At 49.2% G+C, this 15,449-nt stretch overlaps 1 protein-coding gene across 5 annotated transcripts in view; it reads left to right on the forward strand.

The window, feature by feature from the left end:
- Positions 1–15,449, forward strand: part of Cka (Connector of kinase to AP-1) — a 111,475-nt gene that overhangs the window by 42,353 nt on the left and 53,673 nt on the right. For all 5 annotated transcript variants that reach the window (XM_065445182.2, XM_065445185.2, XM_065445184.2 and 2 more), the window contains exon 2: positions 11,485–11,588. In XM_065445182.2, coding sequence (XP_065301254.2) covers positions 11,485–11,588 — 104 coding nt within the window. The remainder of the gene's footprint in view (positions 1–11,484; positions 11,589–15,449) is intronic.

Raw genomic sequence — 15,449 nt, forward strand, 5'->3', positions numbered from 1 at the left:
TCTAAGAACACGGGTGTTTTCGCATTTCGCCCCCATCGAAATGCAGCCGCCGTGAACCGGGATTCGATCGCGCGACCTCGTGCTTAGCAGCCCAACGCCGTAGTCAATGAGAAACCACGGCGGATTGAAACACGCCGTGTAGTAGTACTGTTGCAACTGCGTGTCGTGACCAGCGTGACGCATCGTTCGCTTTTTCGCGCTCTTTTGTTTTCCGAGCCGGGATTGCGGACTCGTTCCGATTGGAGAACGGCGTGTGACGCTCGTTTCCTAAAGTGTCACTAGGCGTCCTGCGCGCAATGCTCCTCCTCCTCCTCTGGCATTGGTGTGGACGGGTTGCAGCGTGCGCGCTTTTGGACGGGCCCGGCTCATTTGCATGCCCCGCACGATTTGCGCACCGCGCGGTGTGTTACGCCGTGATGGAACCGGACGGCACCGCAGCTAGTCGGCTTGTGCGAGTTATTTTTTTTCTTTTTTTTTCTTGGCGCCCTTCGCGTTGTTGCTTGTCGGGCCCGTTGCGTCGACTAACGATAGACACGGTTCCACAGTCGCGCCCGTTCTCTCTGCTGGTTAACGCGCGTTGACCTAGTGGGGACGCTTCGTTGGCGATGCTTTCATTAGGCGAGCGAAATCGGTGCGATAGGGGCTACGCACCTGAACGGTTGAGCGCAATCTGTTTGGTATCTCGGTATAGCATTGCGAAGAAAGCTTTACAATGTCGACCGCAGGATGTAGCGGAGCAGCACGTTACGCTGGTTACGTTATGTCACGTCACTCGCTTGCATACGGAATCGTTATATATATATTTTTTAAATGTGTTTTTAGCGCAGTAACGCTGTCCATGAGTTGCGGTAATTCACTCGGCGCTTTCGGTAGCCGTTCGGTGCCCACCATCGACGCTGTCGGTTTTTTTTTTTCTTTCTCTTCCCTACCGTTCTTGTTTCGGTGTTGATGTGTACGTTGTCAGGGCTTGAGGTGTGCGCAGGTGCGGTATAGCCGCGATTTCCAAATGGCGTGCGCGCGCCCGCTATTTGCGCCTTTCGCGTCGGACGCGTGAAATAGCTCTGTGTCGGGGCTGTGCAAATTGCCCGCAAGTTCCCTGCGGTCGCGTGTCACCCTGGCCGCGGCGTACCGCGCTACCCCGCCCCCTCCTCGCGTGCGAACGCCTAGCTGCGTGCGTGTGCGCGCGTCGTCGGCGTGTGTGGGTACGCGGCGGGTACGCGTCCCGGCAGCAGGGCCGCTGTGCGTCTCTGTGTGTCCCGCAATAGGGGATCAGAAAATTTGGGCGTGGTAGTTCATAGTGTTTGCTTTTTCTGTCTGTTTTCATTGTTTAACCTGGGTAGAATATTAGGCAGTATAAGTAGCAAGAGCTTGGTGGCGCAACCCACCGCCCCGTTCCAAAGGGGACGCTCATAACATCCATCCATCCATGTCCCGTGCTGGGGAAAAAGAAGGTAGTAGTCCCCGTTGTTCGCGCGCCGAAGTTCCGCGACTCCCTTTCTCTCCTTTCTCTCGCGTACTCTCTCCGTTCTGTCGCGGTTTGTCGTACCACGCGGCGTAGCAGTCTGTCGTCACCGGCGAGGCGCGTTTGTAAGTGGGAGAGGGCGGGATGGATGTGCGGAGGGGGGGGGGGGGGGGGGGGCAGGCAAGCACGCGGGTCGCGGACGTGCATAGCGGGGCGGGAGCGATGCATGACGTCTCCCCCCTTTCCCTCCCCCCCCTCCCGGGGTGTCTTTTATGGAGCGGCACTGCTGCGGCGCTGCTACTAGTGTTGCAGTATTGTACGGCAAAATTCGGCCCGCACGTGCTCTTCGGACCGTTGCTGCCGCTGTGCGCGCGGCCTTGCGTAACGGCCCGTCGGTGCTGGATAGCGCGTTCGCACGGGGCCGGCGCCGTCGTCGTACGGGACACGCCGAAAGAAAAATGCGCCGCGAGCGAAGGCGAGCAGTCGTGGGCCACGCGAGGCCGTGAAACTTCGCCGCCGAGGGCGTCGTGTGACGTTGTGTGGGACGTCATTTCGCGGGGCGCGTTGGGAGTGTCCGTCCGGGGCCCTTGCGGTGCTGTTTCGATAGCCGAAAAAAGCATAGCGTTGACTCCCTCGCACGGCCGCTTTTCCTGGACGTTAATTTACCCCGCAACTTGGTGGAAGTTGCGACGCGGCTTCGTGTGCGAGCCAGACGGAGCGCTGGCACGAATCGAGGCACGTGTTTTTGCCCGATCGCGCTCCCGACTGGCCGGCAGGCACCTGTAACTCCCAATTCTATTGCACCGTGCTTCTGAAACGACATGCCTCGCTGTCTGCGAGGGCGCCCTCAGTTGTAGCAGTAAAAGACGCACTCGTTGCGTTGGAAGGTTCTGAGGTTGTGTACGAAACGGACCATGCCGCGTCTATCTCCCGTGGAATTCGTGCGAGATACACGTAAGCGCGCGCGTAAAACAAAGACGAGGGAAATGGAACGGATAACACCGGTGCTGTACCGCTGCTTCTCCCCGCGGGCGCTAGAGAAAATCGTGAAGCTCCCGCTGTCTCGACCTTCAACCTCGCACGCTGCAAGAGAAACGCCGAGGAAAAAAACTCGGTGCCCTTCCACTCTGAAGAACGATGACCAGCGAAAGTGTGTATGTGGGCTCCTTCGTGGCGAACTGCACTGCACCTCCGCCGCGGGTCGGCCCGCCATTGGGCCACGCATGGGGAGTTCTTTGCTTACGACACGACAATTTCCTTGGATGGTAGAGGTATACAGCTTCGCTGTAAAAAAGTTGGTTCGACACCACAACGAATGTGGACGTTTTCATTGCGCCGATTTTAATGCCAGCTCTTGCTTTTGAAAGAGGCCTGGTAACTTTCCCTCCAACCCGCCCCATGCCCCGGGACTCCCCCCCCCCCCCCCTTTTTTTTTTCTTCTTCTCGTGGTTCGTATGTGTTCGCTGGTTACGGTACCGTTCGCATTGTTTCCCACATGTTCGTGTGCAGTTAGCCTAATTTGTGAGGAGTGCGTCGGTTGTTGCGAAGCTATTGCACTCGTTCCGCGTATCAGGAATTAGTGGCTCCTTCACGGAGGGTCTTTCGTTTCCGCATTGACTTGCCCGGCTGGCCGAGAATCGCGCGCATGTGATTCGGGAATTGATGCATTTTCGTGTCTCGAAAGCACAGGGCACATTTGAGCAAAACATCGAAGGAAATGGAAAATAAATGTAATGTACTGAGTTTAGCGAGGGAGACAACTTGAATAAAATATAAATTGCTCAAGGGCAGGGCAAATATCCCTGTGACAGCGTCCAAGAAGTTTGTTGAGCGTATTAAACGGAGTTCACACACCTCCTGGAAACATTTGGAAAAAAATCTAATTTGCGAAGATATTCTGCGACTCTTAAGACCCCTTGAAAATAAATGCATGCCGTGAATTCCTTGCAAACTAGGGTTGGAGGGTCGGCTTCAGCACTTTCAAAGTAACAAACCGCATCAACGCTATGTCGTGTACACTGCCTATCGGGAAAGTACTACATTATATTTGGAAAGTTTCGCGAAGCGATTGCAGTGTATGTAGCGTCTTCGCAGCAACTGACGCCGGACTTGTTTGAATCGCCGTTGTCGTCGTCTCGTGGTTCTAGACAAATCCAGGTGAAGCGCCCAAGCCGTAGCGTCATTTTTTTTTTTTTTTTAGTGACACTCTTGTTTCTTGCGCAGCACTTCCGGTTTACGTCCTGGGACAACTGGGGAGAAACTTCAAATTAAATCAGAAAAAAGAAAGCACCGTACAAAATTCATGGGTTTCATTACAGATATATCGGAGCATAAGTGTAGTTACACAAGTTGAGTTGAGTTACTGAAGTGTCTAATAAATATAATTAATTAGAAATCACTGACTACCGTGCAGAATGGTACACTTCAGAGACCCACCACGTGAGCACGACTTGGGCGAGATTTCTGGAAACCCGGAAGTATAAAGCGCAAGTAATGACGTCACACACGAGAAGGTGGCATGATATTTAACGGGCAATAAATGGAGAACAGTTGCCTCCGAGTTCGGTTCGTGCGTTACGTTTGCTGTGTGGATATTTCACCCTGTGTACAGGGGTACAACAATACAATCGTTTCCTGCAATGCTTGGAGTGGCGTTTACTGCAAGTTGTATCGCCTTTGCCTCGTGCGCTGTTTTTGTTGCCATGGCTGATGCAGCCTTCTGCTCGTCGCCGCATCCGCCGCTGCTTCCGAGTCGGCCCGGCAGCCGATTTGATGGTTGCTCGGGTGCGCTTTTTAAGGATGAGATGAGCGCAGATTCGGCTTTCCTTTTTGTTTTTGCGCCCGATTTCTTGTCGCGGCCCCGGTGCCTCATCGCAAGCGTTGTCTGGTGAGTCAGAACGCCGATGACTGCCAGCGTTTCCGCCAGCCTCGCTCCCTCTGGCTCCATCGCGTCGTCGCCGTCTCGTTCAGGCCGTGTCAACAAGGGAGGAGACAGGATCTGCGATGCTGCGGCAGCCCGCGTCAGCGGGTTATGCTTACGGAACCCTAGTTGTAGTAGTAGTAGTAGTAGTAGTAGTAGTAGTAGTAGTAGTAGTAGTAGTAGTAGTAGTAGTAGTAGTAGTACAGCTCGTAGCGTGTGCATCGGCGTACTACGTTGTAGGCGCATGGATCTCCACGCCGGAAGACTTATACAGGAATGCACCGGTGTCGACCCGCGTCAGCGGGTTATGCTTACGGAACCCTAGTAGTAGTAGTAGTAGTAGTAGTAGTAGTAGTAGTAGTAGTACAGCTCGTAGTGTGTGCCTAGGCGTACTGAATTGTAGGCGCATGGATCTCGACACCGATACGAGAATGCACGGGTGTCGACACCGTGCGACGCGCGTTCAACCACCGTTGACTTACAAGACGTCTTATAGAAAAGTAAATAACAAAGATGAACAGACGGTGTGCATTACGTCATCGTGGCCGACGCGTTCGTGTTTTAGTGCGGTTAAAATCTGCGTCCTTGACGTCCCGGGAAAAAGATATCGATAGCGGGTGGGTCAATATTAATTTAGTGTTTCGCGCGGCACCCGTACACATTTCGGTACACGCCTTGCCACATGGCGTGCGATATATGAGTTATATTGCCACGCCATTGTATAATTAAAGTTTCTCGTCGCCTGTCTTGCATTCTTGACAAAGTTATTCCGCGGAAGTTTTAAGACTGACAGCCCACAAAAAAAATGTCGTGAAACAATAAAACACCGACAGCGCATGCCTTTTATGTTGAAAGTTAGACTGCAATATTAAACGTGTGAAAAAATAACAGAAACCTCACAATGTATTTTTTTTGTTTGTTTTGCGCGGCCGTGCACTGCCTCTGGGATTGGGCCCACGAAAGCGGCCGCGTTTCAACGACAAAACTCGCCTTCGTGCTTAGAGCTTCTCCGCCAGCGTCTCCCGGTGAACGTTAAGGTGACATAAGCTGCAGTTGCCTAGACGCGTGAGAAGCAGTGAATGAATCTCTGAATGCTATCGCGTTCCACTCTTAAAGGCGAAGCTTAAGCCTCCTCCAAGTTTTTTGTCTGGGGAGAGAGAGTGACAGAAGGGACTTTATAATAAAGTGAAAGGATTTATGTAGTTGGGGCCCTCAGTCCAGGGCCCCAATGGCTGTCGCTACAATTGTCTGGAGAGGTCTTTCCAGCACGTCACCTCTCGAGGGTTAGGACGGTGGAACCTAGAAACCCCAAGTGCCCTGACTGGGAACTTGGTTTTTAGTCGTGCCACCAGAAATTTGACGACGGTGCAAACGCAGTGTGTGGAGAGATCGGTGCTTGGTTATAAACAGAAATGGTCTGCCAGAAATGCTTGCTTCCTGGGGCGCGCTTCGGTCGAAAGTTGGCCGTGTCTCTCTCTCGTTCACTGCACTCCCCAAGCTTAGGGAGAAGAGGAAGGTGCTAGGGTTGGAGGAGTGTACGGAAACAGTGACGCGTAAACGTGATCGTGCCGAATCCAAACGTGACTTCTTTTTTTTAAATTTTCTTTTGGTGTCGAAGGACCGCCTTTTATCTAGTTCCATCCACCGAGTGGATGGAACTAGATAAAACGGGTCGATGTACCGTACATGGCCCACGTGGCGGAACATTTGACGCAGAGCGTTCGGTATTGAAAGCGTGTCTCCCGTCGGGTGGTCGACGAGGCGCGAAGATTGGCGTGCGTGTCTGCGCGTGCGTGCCTTCCCCTTGTTTTGCGTGTAGAGGGAGCGCGCGGCCTTTGGCGTTCCCCGCGCCGCACCGCTGCGTCCGGCGCGCGATGATCGGCTCGCCGCCGGGCCGCGGGCGAAGTCATGCGTGAAACGGCGCGCCGGCGGCTTCGATGCCGGCGGGCACCGAGGGCCCACCCACTGCGCCAAGAGCGGCCGGCTAGCGGAGCCGATGTATGCAGAAGGGAGCGGAGGGGGTTTCGGAAAGGTTGCGAGGGGAGGGTGGGCCAAGGTCGGCGCCGTTTAATAAAGGACGCGCACCGCTTTCCCCGTTTCCTCTCGGCGCTGCATGGCGCATGCGACCGCGGGTCCTTATTGCGGCGTTCATTGAGCTTTCTATTGGTGACGCTGCCTGTGTGCGTCTGTCCGTCTGTTACGTGCACCCTTGCCCTCTCCACACCCTCCCCCATCGGAGAGAGTGGAGGGCGTTTCTTTTTTGGAGCGTTCTGTAGTTCGGTTGAGCAACCAAGCAACCCTTCGACTGCCCGTGCGATGGGAGCGGGTGTTGCGCAACTTGTCTGCGTACACGTGACGCTTCGCTAATGCCCTTCGTTGTGCTGCACTCGAGGAGGAGGGGGAGGGCAGTTAGTTGCCGCAGCTGCCACAGACTGGCGCTGTGGCGTTTGGCAGGATGTTGGTGAGGGAGACGTGTGCCCTGATTAATTCGCGTAACATGACCCGCGTTAGCGACGTCGAGCTAACGAGCAGGTTTGCTCGGCATGAAGCAAGAGTGAGAAACTGGGATAGTTGGTTCTGGTTGAGCCTAGACAGTGTTCAGCTTCCGAATGAACTTTCACTGCACTGGGGAGTTGCCGAGCTGGTGAATCGGCATGCCCCGCGTTTGTGCAATTGCTGCTAGAAGCAGTCGATCTTGTGTGTGTGTGCGTGTGATTGTGGCAATACCATCCTTGAAAACGGGGTTTATGTGCACTTATGTTATCTGCGTAAATAGTTGTGACGAGCACAGTTGTACACTAAAGCGCGTGCCACTAGGCTGATCGCACATGTACCCCGACAAATGACTCTTTTTGTCTTGGCACGTGAACAGTGGAACAACATTCTTGCCAGCGTGGGAACACTGTCATTGCACAAAACAGGCGATTGCAGTCTCCATATCAGTGTTTCACATTCTGTTGACATATTTCGTTAAACTGTGCAAACGTGAGATTCCAGGTGCGGGCCATGGGATTCGTGCTCCATAAGACGTGGCCGTAGCGCCACTTCATTTGTCTTTCACGCAGTGTTGTTTCGTCAGTGTGATGAAGGCTGTTTTAAGAAATCAGTACACCAGTCTGCCTTCATCGGTGAGCATCGCAGCTGTGCAAAGTGCAGTGCTGTTCAGTTGCTACACAGGGCCCTCTGTGGGTACTTTCCAGCTGCACTTCGGGGCACCTCTATTGGCCATTACGCTGCAATAGCCCCACAGTAATGGTCATTATCATGTCAACAATGAAATAAAATGCCCGTGAAGTACTGAAGCAAAGGAGGATCACATAAGTCGGTATAAAACCTCAGGGCCTCCCTCCATTGGCAGAGAGAGATGCTCCACCCAATTGTGCCGCCATTACATCGCTGAAGTGTCGAAGATAAATCATCATTGCTTCATGCTGCAGTTTCTGACAGCTGCTAAGTCACGTGGTATGATGACAAACTAACACTACAGTGAAAGTGCTGGTTATAGTTGCAAACCAGTGCTGAAGGGCCCCAGGGGTCGAAGTTAATCCGGATACCTCCACTGTGACATCCCTCTGACCCAGTGTTGCAGCTTTGGGATGTAAGGCAATTTTCATAGTGACCCCACTGGCAGGAAGTCAAATGGGAGACCCGTCGTGATGGCTTAGCAGATATGGTGTCGTGCTGCTAAGCACGAAGTCGCGGGACCAAATCCTGGTCGTGGCGGCCGCATTTCGATGGGGCAAAATGTAAGAATGCCCGTGTCCCGTGCACTGGGGGCACATTAAAGATCCTCTGCTGGTCAAGATTAATATGAAGTCACTCACCATGACATGCCTCATCATCAAATCGTAGTTTTGGCACGTAAAACCCCAGAATTCGGCAGATGGGACAATAAGAGGAATAAAGGAGGCAACAAGTAGGTTTCCCCAGCCATATTGTTTGCACATGGCTGCGAAGTTTTTGCAACTGATAGTGCGAAGAACCTCGCAAACTGGCATATAATGATGTACAGAAAGAATATTAGTGCGGTGGCTATTGCAGTCATAATTAGTGCTGTGGCTGAAACTTGTGGAGACTGGTTCTGCTACAGCAGCAAGTACTGCACTTGCTGTGATGAAGTGACACAAAGGAAGAACTGAGTCGCAGTGGTCGCAGCGACCGAGATGGCTGAGGCACTGCATGAAACCACAAACAGCATTTTTCAATTGCGTTTTTTTAAGGGTCTGAGTTTAGACTACTATTAGCATCTTTTGAGAAAGCAACAAAAAGTTCACCGGCGATTACAATACTCAGTTCAATTTGAGCAAGTTCCATACGTGTTTTCATTTCGCCACATGTTGGCTGGCGCGGACAATCTGTCTCGTGTTGCACCTTCCAAACGGAGCGAAGTGTGGCGCGTCTGCCTCGCTAATCGGGAGATCTTGATAGGCAGCTCGGGGGTGACGCGTGGGTGTGATTCGCAGCCGCCGCCGCAGACGGACCTTCGCTTATGCAGAGCTTTGTTTTCATAGGAACCACACGCGCTATTCTGGCGCCATATCGTAGCCATCGTCACCGCACAGCTCGTCTTGCGCGGCACTTCGATTTTCTTTTCACGCTTTCTTTCCACTGACGACGAGTGTGGCCCTTCATCGCGGGGAAGTCGTGCCACCATCCATGTCAGCGGCGACAACACCCAGCCACTTTCTTGGCCTCGTAGCCGGTCGCCATCGCCCCTTGCAGGAGCAGTGATCCCCGTCACACACTCTGTCACCGCGGATTGACCTCAGAAGCTGACGCCCAATGAGCGCAGCCTTCCCCACCTCACGGCACTCCCTCCCCCCTCGGAAGCGCAAATGATCGCCACGCGGCTGTGGATGCCTAGGCCGCCGGAAACTTTGCGTATGCGCAGGCCAGCTCCCATCTGCTACTCCTCCGCTTTCTGCCTCATAGTTCTGCTGCAACTCCCCCCCCCTCCGGCGCTATCGACTTTCATCTCGCCACTAGTTCGCTTTCATTCTTCGTGGTGTTCGTTAGCTCGGTTACATTGACGCTTGCCGCAGGAATGGGCGCCTAGGGGTTGAGCTCTAAATAAGCTTGGCCAATGGACTGTTTTAATGACTGTAAAGCTAGCTTCCCCATGGTGCTGATTGCCAAGCTGATGACAGTGCAGTCATTTATATCATAAGCGAGTATGAGCAGCTTGCTTGTACTATGATGTGAACAATCTAGTTATGGCTCTTATGATCAGACCAGTCAGAGAGAAGCCCCAGCATGTGCACTTTGTTTTCGTTTGAACCTTGACTGGCACTGCCATTGTCCAGACGTGCAATGCAGAGAAGTGCTACAAACAGCTGGTCCACATGCACCGCTAAGTACACAAACATATTGTATACAGCCAGTTCCGTCCCTGCTTGATTGTACAGTGCACATTCAGATGTGCAATAATAGACGTACCCAAAATGTGCCTCAGAAGCTCTTAAGCTGAGGTTATTGAACTCCTCAATGTTTCTGACCGAAGGTGTTGAAAAGTAAAATTTTTACCTCGTTTAAGAAAGCACCCTTTTCTTTGTTCTTACATTTATTACTACTACTACTACTACTACTACTACTACTACTACTACTACTACTACCGCCACCACCGCTACCACTGCTACTACTGCTACTACCGCTACTATCGCTACTGCTACTACTACTACTACTTTGAGAAAGGTTGTCGCAGTGTTCATAGTCGCTATGGACCCGGATTACACCACATTGCATGGTCCTCAACGGTAATGCCTTGTTTTTTCCGTGTTTTAATATTTTGGACCTAGTGTGTCTTTAGTGATCAACAGTGCCCCACTCATTTCGTGTTGTGCTGAGCCTGCTTCGCAGAGCAGAAGTCCTTGGTTAGGTGCCACTCAGCAGCAGCAGTTACACTTCCTTCGTCTCCTGCCTCTGAATGTCGCAAACTGCACAGACGTCACGGTGACAAATTTTTGCCCCTTTCGTCACACCTGCTTCCGACTGCCTGAACGTCCGTGGACCATGGCAGAGCGTGACACTTTGTCTCTGCCGGGGTTCTATGGGTGTGTCGCAAAGGGGTGAAAGCCAGGCCGGGCCAAGGTTGGCACCCTGTGTGGGGTGTGCTCTCACGTGGGTCGTTTCCTTTGGCACCTTCAAGAAGACAGTGTCCCCTGCTTGTACTCCTCTGACGTTTTTTTTGTTCTTTGTCCTCTGCTTCGTCTTATCTGTCTCTCATTCTTTTGCTTTTAACTTGTTTCATTTGCTTTTTCTGCTCCTGGCATTTCGCCCAGACGCCGGGCTGAGTGTGTGCTCGTTTTAGCTGTTCTTGTTTTTTCGGCGCTGCGTAGCATGTTCTGCCGAATTTTGTGGGTTGAACGGCACCATGTGCTTGGCACTGCAGCATGGTTCAAGGCTCCCTCCCGTCTCGCTTTGGCTCCTTCTCGGAAGGCGGCATATAACGGCTGCTCGCGTGTGCGAGGGAAGGGGGCAAGCAGTGTGTGCTCGGGGGGCCCCTCGTGTTTTGAGATTTTGGGAGTGAGCCACACTCTCTCTTGTGGCTCGTGTTGACTGCTCATGCTGCACGTGTTGACTTGGATGGTTTTTCTGGATCCTTGTGTTAGGTTGGATCTTGCTTGTTTCTCCAGTTTATTCTGGTGCACACATACGAGGACACACACACTGGTACAAAACCCTGTTTTGGGTGCTTAAATATACGGGAGAATAAGAATAAATGCATGCATTAGTCCGAATTGAATTTGTAGTGTAAGATAAAAAAAAAACAAGTGAGAAACAGTGAGTAGTAGATGTATAGTAGTTACGAAAAACTCGACAGCAGGGCTATTTGCTTGTCTGCTTATCTTTCACTGCAGTCACCTCGTGATTTTTTTGCACAACTTAGTTGATGTGATCACCAATGAAAGACTGATAAATAATTAGGCTAAATATTATCATCCATGCCCTGCCTAAATAGCCCTATTATAAGCGGAGCAAACCTTGTAGAGCGTGCAAGAATGCTTTTTATTTCGCTATGCAGCGAATGTATTGATCGTCTCCTACACAGCATTAAGTTAGTTGGTGTACGATGGTTCTAAAGCTTGTTTCCCTTTCTGTGCAGGCAAGGATAGCGTTTCTACAGGGTGAGCGCAAGGGGCAGGAAAACCTCAAGAACGACCTCATCAGGCGGATAAAGATGCTTGAGTTCGCGCTCAAGCAGGAAAGGTACTTGAATTGTTCCTTCTCTTAGCTCCTGTGTTCACTGCATGCTTTCCCCCACATGGGTTTATGGGAGCTGTACAGAACTGGACTGCCTCAGCTATGTGCACTATGCTGGGTAAAATTGCTGTTGTATGCAATGTATGTTACTTTCAAGCCTATTTGCATGCAAATATGCATGATTGATAAGTAGTGGGCAATCTAATCCATAGCGAACGAATTTCCTTATTTTTTTAGCACTTCATTCACCGAAAAATTGCCATATCTTGCCATACAGTTTGCACAAAGTGACTCGCAATCCCTTTAAATTTAGCAAATTTAGCTTTTGTGGCATACTTTTTTTTAATATCGCAGTAAGTTGCTAAATGAATAGTGTCACTGACATTTCTCGTTTCAAAGCTGCCATCGAAGACCATCTTTCAAGTCACATTACCTAACCTGACACGCCGTTTTTTTCAATGTGCCCACCCCACCCCTCATGTAATGTCCTGTTCAGGGACCTTTGAGGTACAATAAATAAATAAATAAATAAATAAATAAATCAAATCATGACAATATAGTCGCATTGGTACATAACGGGTTTGATTTCGTAAATATGCGGCATTGGCTTGGTGTGTTGGGTGTTGAGAATCGCTGAAGCTGTCCAAGCACAGATTTTTTTTGCTTTCATAGAAACTTTGGTTTAAGATTAACAAAACTAAACCTTGTATTACTGACTAAGCCACTTTAGGTGAAAACAAGCATTGGCACAACAGAAAGGATGTTGTCCAGTGCTATTTCAGTTCAGACTCCTCTGATCTCATGATGATCTCGTCATATGTAGAGAGGAGCTTTGTATCTTGTCACCTTTTGTCACAATGGGTAGTAGTTTGTTCTGCACCATGAATAGCAGATATTTTTTCAATTAGCTGCATAGGGTTTAGTACCTAATCGTACACCTCATTAACGGCTTTAGACACATTTACACACTTTGTTAGTGTCCAGTGGGATATAATTTCAACATTGTTAGTGTTCAGTGGGATATAATTTCAACATTTATTCTACCCTGTAAGAGATCGGCGTGTACAATACCTCGGAGAGGGCTCTAGTAATGCAAGGATCTTCTGCAGGCCCTCATTACGAATTTAAGCTCTTTTGAGCACTTGAATATTTGAGCTGCTTTGCTCCAAGAGCAGCTAGCCATGCACCTTGCCTCGGTAATTGGAATGTACATATTTAGTGTGCATTAAATGAAGATAGAATGCAAGTTGCTGTTGCGCTTCTTTCTCACATTATTTTTAAAGCACATTATTCAGGTATGTGATGTTCTGTTTAATTTTCTCTCGGTTCTGGGAAATTTTCTCTGTTTATGGCATTGCATGTTGAGTCGGAGATACGTTTGATTTCTCGAGTGAGATCTCGTTAAATGCACCTTGATTACATGGATGTTGAAAAATTTTCTTTCTTTCATTTCTTTAAAATAATCAGTAAAGGCTATCCGATTTTAATGGCATTCGTGTAAAGCTTACCTGCATTTATCTATGAAGCAATGGACACGTTTTTGTCCCCTGCTCTGCCAGATCTTGCCTTGGCTATAATCTTTTAGTGTGGTCTATTTTGAGTTTAAGTGGATGTTTCCTTTGGAAGAGCCTCTGTCGTCTTGCTGATTCATTAGCAGCTAAAGTGATGTCAGTAATTTTCTTGGACTTGCTGTGCATGCTCGGTTATTGTTTCTATGGTTAGGCTGAGCACAAAGCGGTTGCCCAGTGATTACAATCTGCCTTCGCTAGCGGGGTCCTTCAAGCCTCGACCTGGGGGTTTGGAGTCAAGCAGCCTTACTATCCGGTTCCCCGAGATCACCTCAATTTACATTTTTCTTGTTTCTTTCTTGTTTATTTTTCTACTCCCATGAATTTATTCTAAAAAATTGGGCAGTACTAGTTCAAAAATGGGGATGGAAGGTGGGGGGGGGGGGGGTGCAGGATGAGATTGGCCGTAAGCTGCTATCACCAGGCTGCCTGCACACCGCTCTCGGTTCTGGCGGGAAAAGGAATGTGCCGCTGTGTGCGAAGATTATGAGATCTGAGGGTGACCCTTTGTGCTTGTGTGCGGAGGGAACGCCAGGTTTTAGCCATCACAGTCTAAATTGTGACAGGGAATCTAGGTTTTGGCACCTTGAGATGATATCGAGCAGAGGCAGTTTATTCACAAGGAAATATCGGTGCTTAATAAAATTTAGCTGAGTTGGCTTGAAACGTTGAGTTTTAATAAATCCATTGTTTGGTTGGAGAGGTTATGAACTCCTTAATTAATTGGTGCAACCAGACAGGTAATTAATAATGTCAGAAGGTTTAAGCTTCCTTCGTAGTAGTTTAGCACGATGACTAGCAAATCTATTTTTCTGTAGCTCTGCAGGATTTATAGTCTGGAATCGCTCACCTCGTTAACACCTCAATGCGCCTTATTAGTATTGAATGCAATATAATTTCAACACTTGCATTGTAAGAAAAACATTCGCCTGTGTGACACCCCAGACAGATAACTATTGGTGCAAGAATACTCTATTGGCCTCAATAATTTCTAAGTTCTTGTGAACATTTGAAAGCTTTGAGGTGCTTCGCTGTAAGAGTAAGTAACCCTGTATATTGTGTTCTGATATCATAGGCCAGGATCTGTCTTGATGTTTTCTTTATCTAGTGCACATTAGAACACTGAAAGCACAATTCCATTCCAGGCTTTCACCTCATATTATCAGTAAAACGCTTTTTAACTAGTGCGTTATTCTGAAACGAATCCTTATCAAGAAATTGCTATACGATCATTGCTTAAATGGCATTCGTCTAAAGCTTGATACCTCCTAACATCTATGGAGAAAGGGGCATGTTTTGTCCATTCCTCCCATTTGACTGGGATACTATTACCTTTCAGCTTGACTTATTTTTAGTTTTACAGAGTGTTTCTGCTTGAAGTGCTAGTAACATGCTTTGTAAAATTTATAATTGTATCATGGAATACACGATTATAGGGGTCGGATGTTTTTCTTCCTTTTCTTTTCTTTTACTATTTTATTTTACTTCTTTCCATTCGCAGTCAATTTAGGGACATACTGATGTCAACTGAATACAGATACAGTTGTTGATCGATTTGGACCTGCTAGCATGGAGCGCTGAAACTAAAGCAGCAGCTGAAATTTCAGCCGCCATTACATGATTATTTTGTAAACTGCACGAATTTTTTTTTTCTTACTGCTGTGATGCAGATCGTTCTTACTGTGAAAGTAGAGTAGCGTGCCTTTTAGTGTCCCTATGATACAAAGCCGGCAAACCAATGTCCTGTGTAATGAAACAATTTTGAGTATTCTTCATTGAATTTTAGTATCCTTTTACTTTGATGGTAGTAGGTTTTACATTTTAAGGTACGCAGGTCTGCGCCAACAGCCTGCTGGTTCATTAACAGCCCAATTGAAATGAGTCATTTTGTTGCAAGTCGGCATGCTTGGTAAATTTTTCTCGGTTTAGGCTGAGCACAAAGCGGTTGCCCAGTGATTACAATCTGCCTTCGCTAACAGGGTCCTTCGAGCCTTGACCTGGAGGTTTGGAGTCGAGCAGCCTTACTATTTGGTTCCCTATGATCCCCCTTGCTTTATTTTTTTTCTTTTTCTTTTTCTACTCCCATGAAATGTATCCTAAAGATTTGGCCAGTACTAGCTCAAAAATGGGGTGGAGTGGGAGATTGGCTGTAAGCTGCTATCACCAGGCTGCCTGTACTTCGCTCTCGGTTCTGGTGGGAAAAGGGATGTGCTGCTGTGCGCGAAGATTATGAGATCTGAGGGCCACCCTGTGTGCTTGCCTGTGGAGAGAACATCCTGGTTTTAACTGTGGGAGTCCA

The sequence above is a fragment of the Dermacentor albipictus genome, chromosome 7 (assembly GCF_038994185.2).
Source record: "Dermacentor albipictus isolate Rhodes 1998 colony chromosome 7, USDA_Dalb.pri_finalv2, whole genome shotgun sequence".
In the NCBI taxonomy this organism is placed as follows: Eukaryota; Metazoa; Arthropoda; class Arachnida; order Ixodida; family Ixodidae; genus Dermacentor; species Dermacentor albipictus.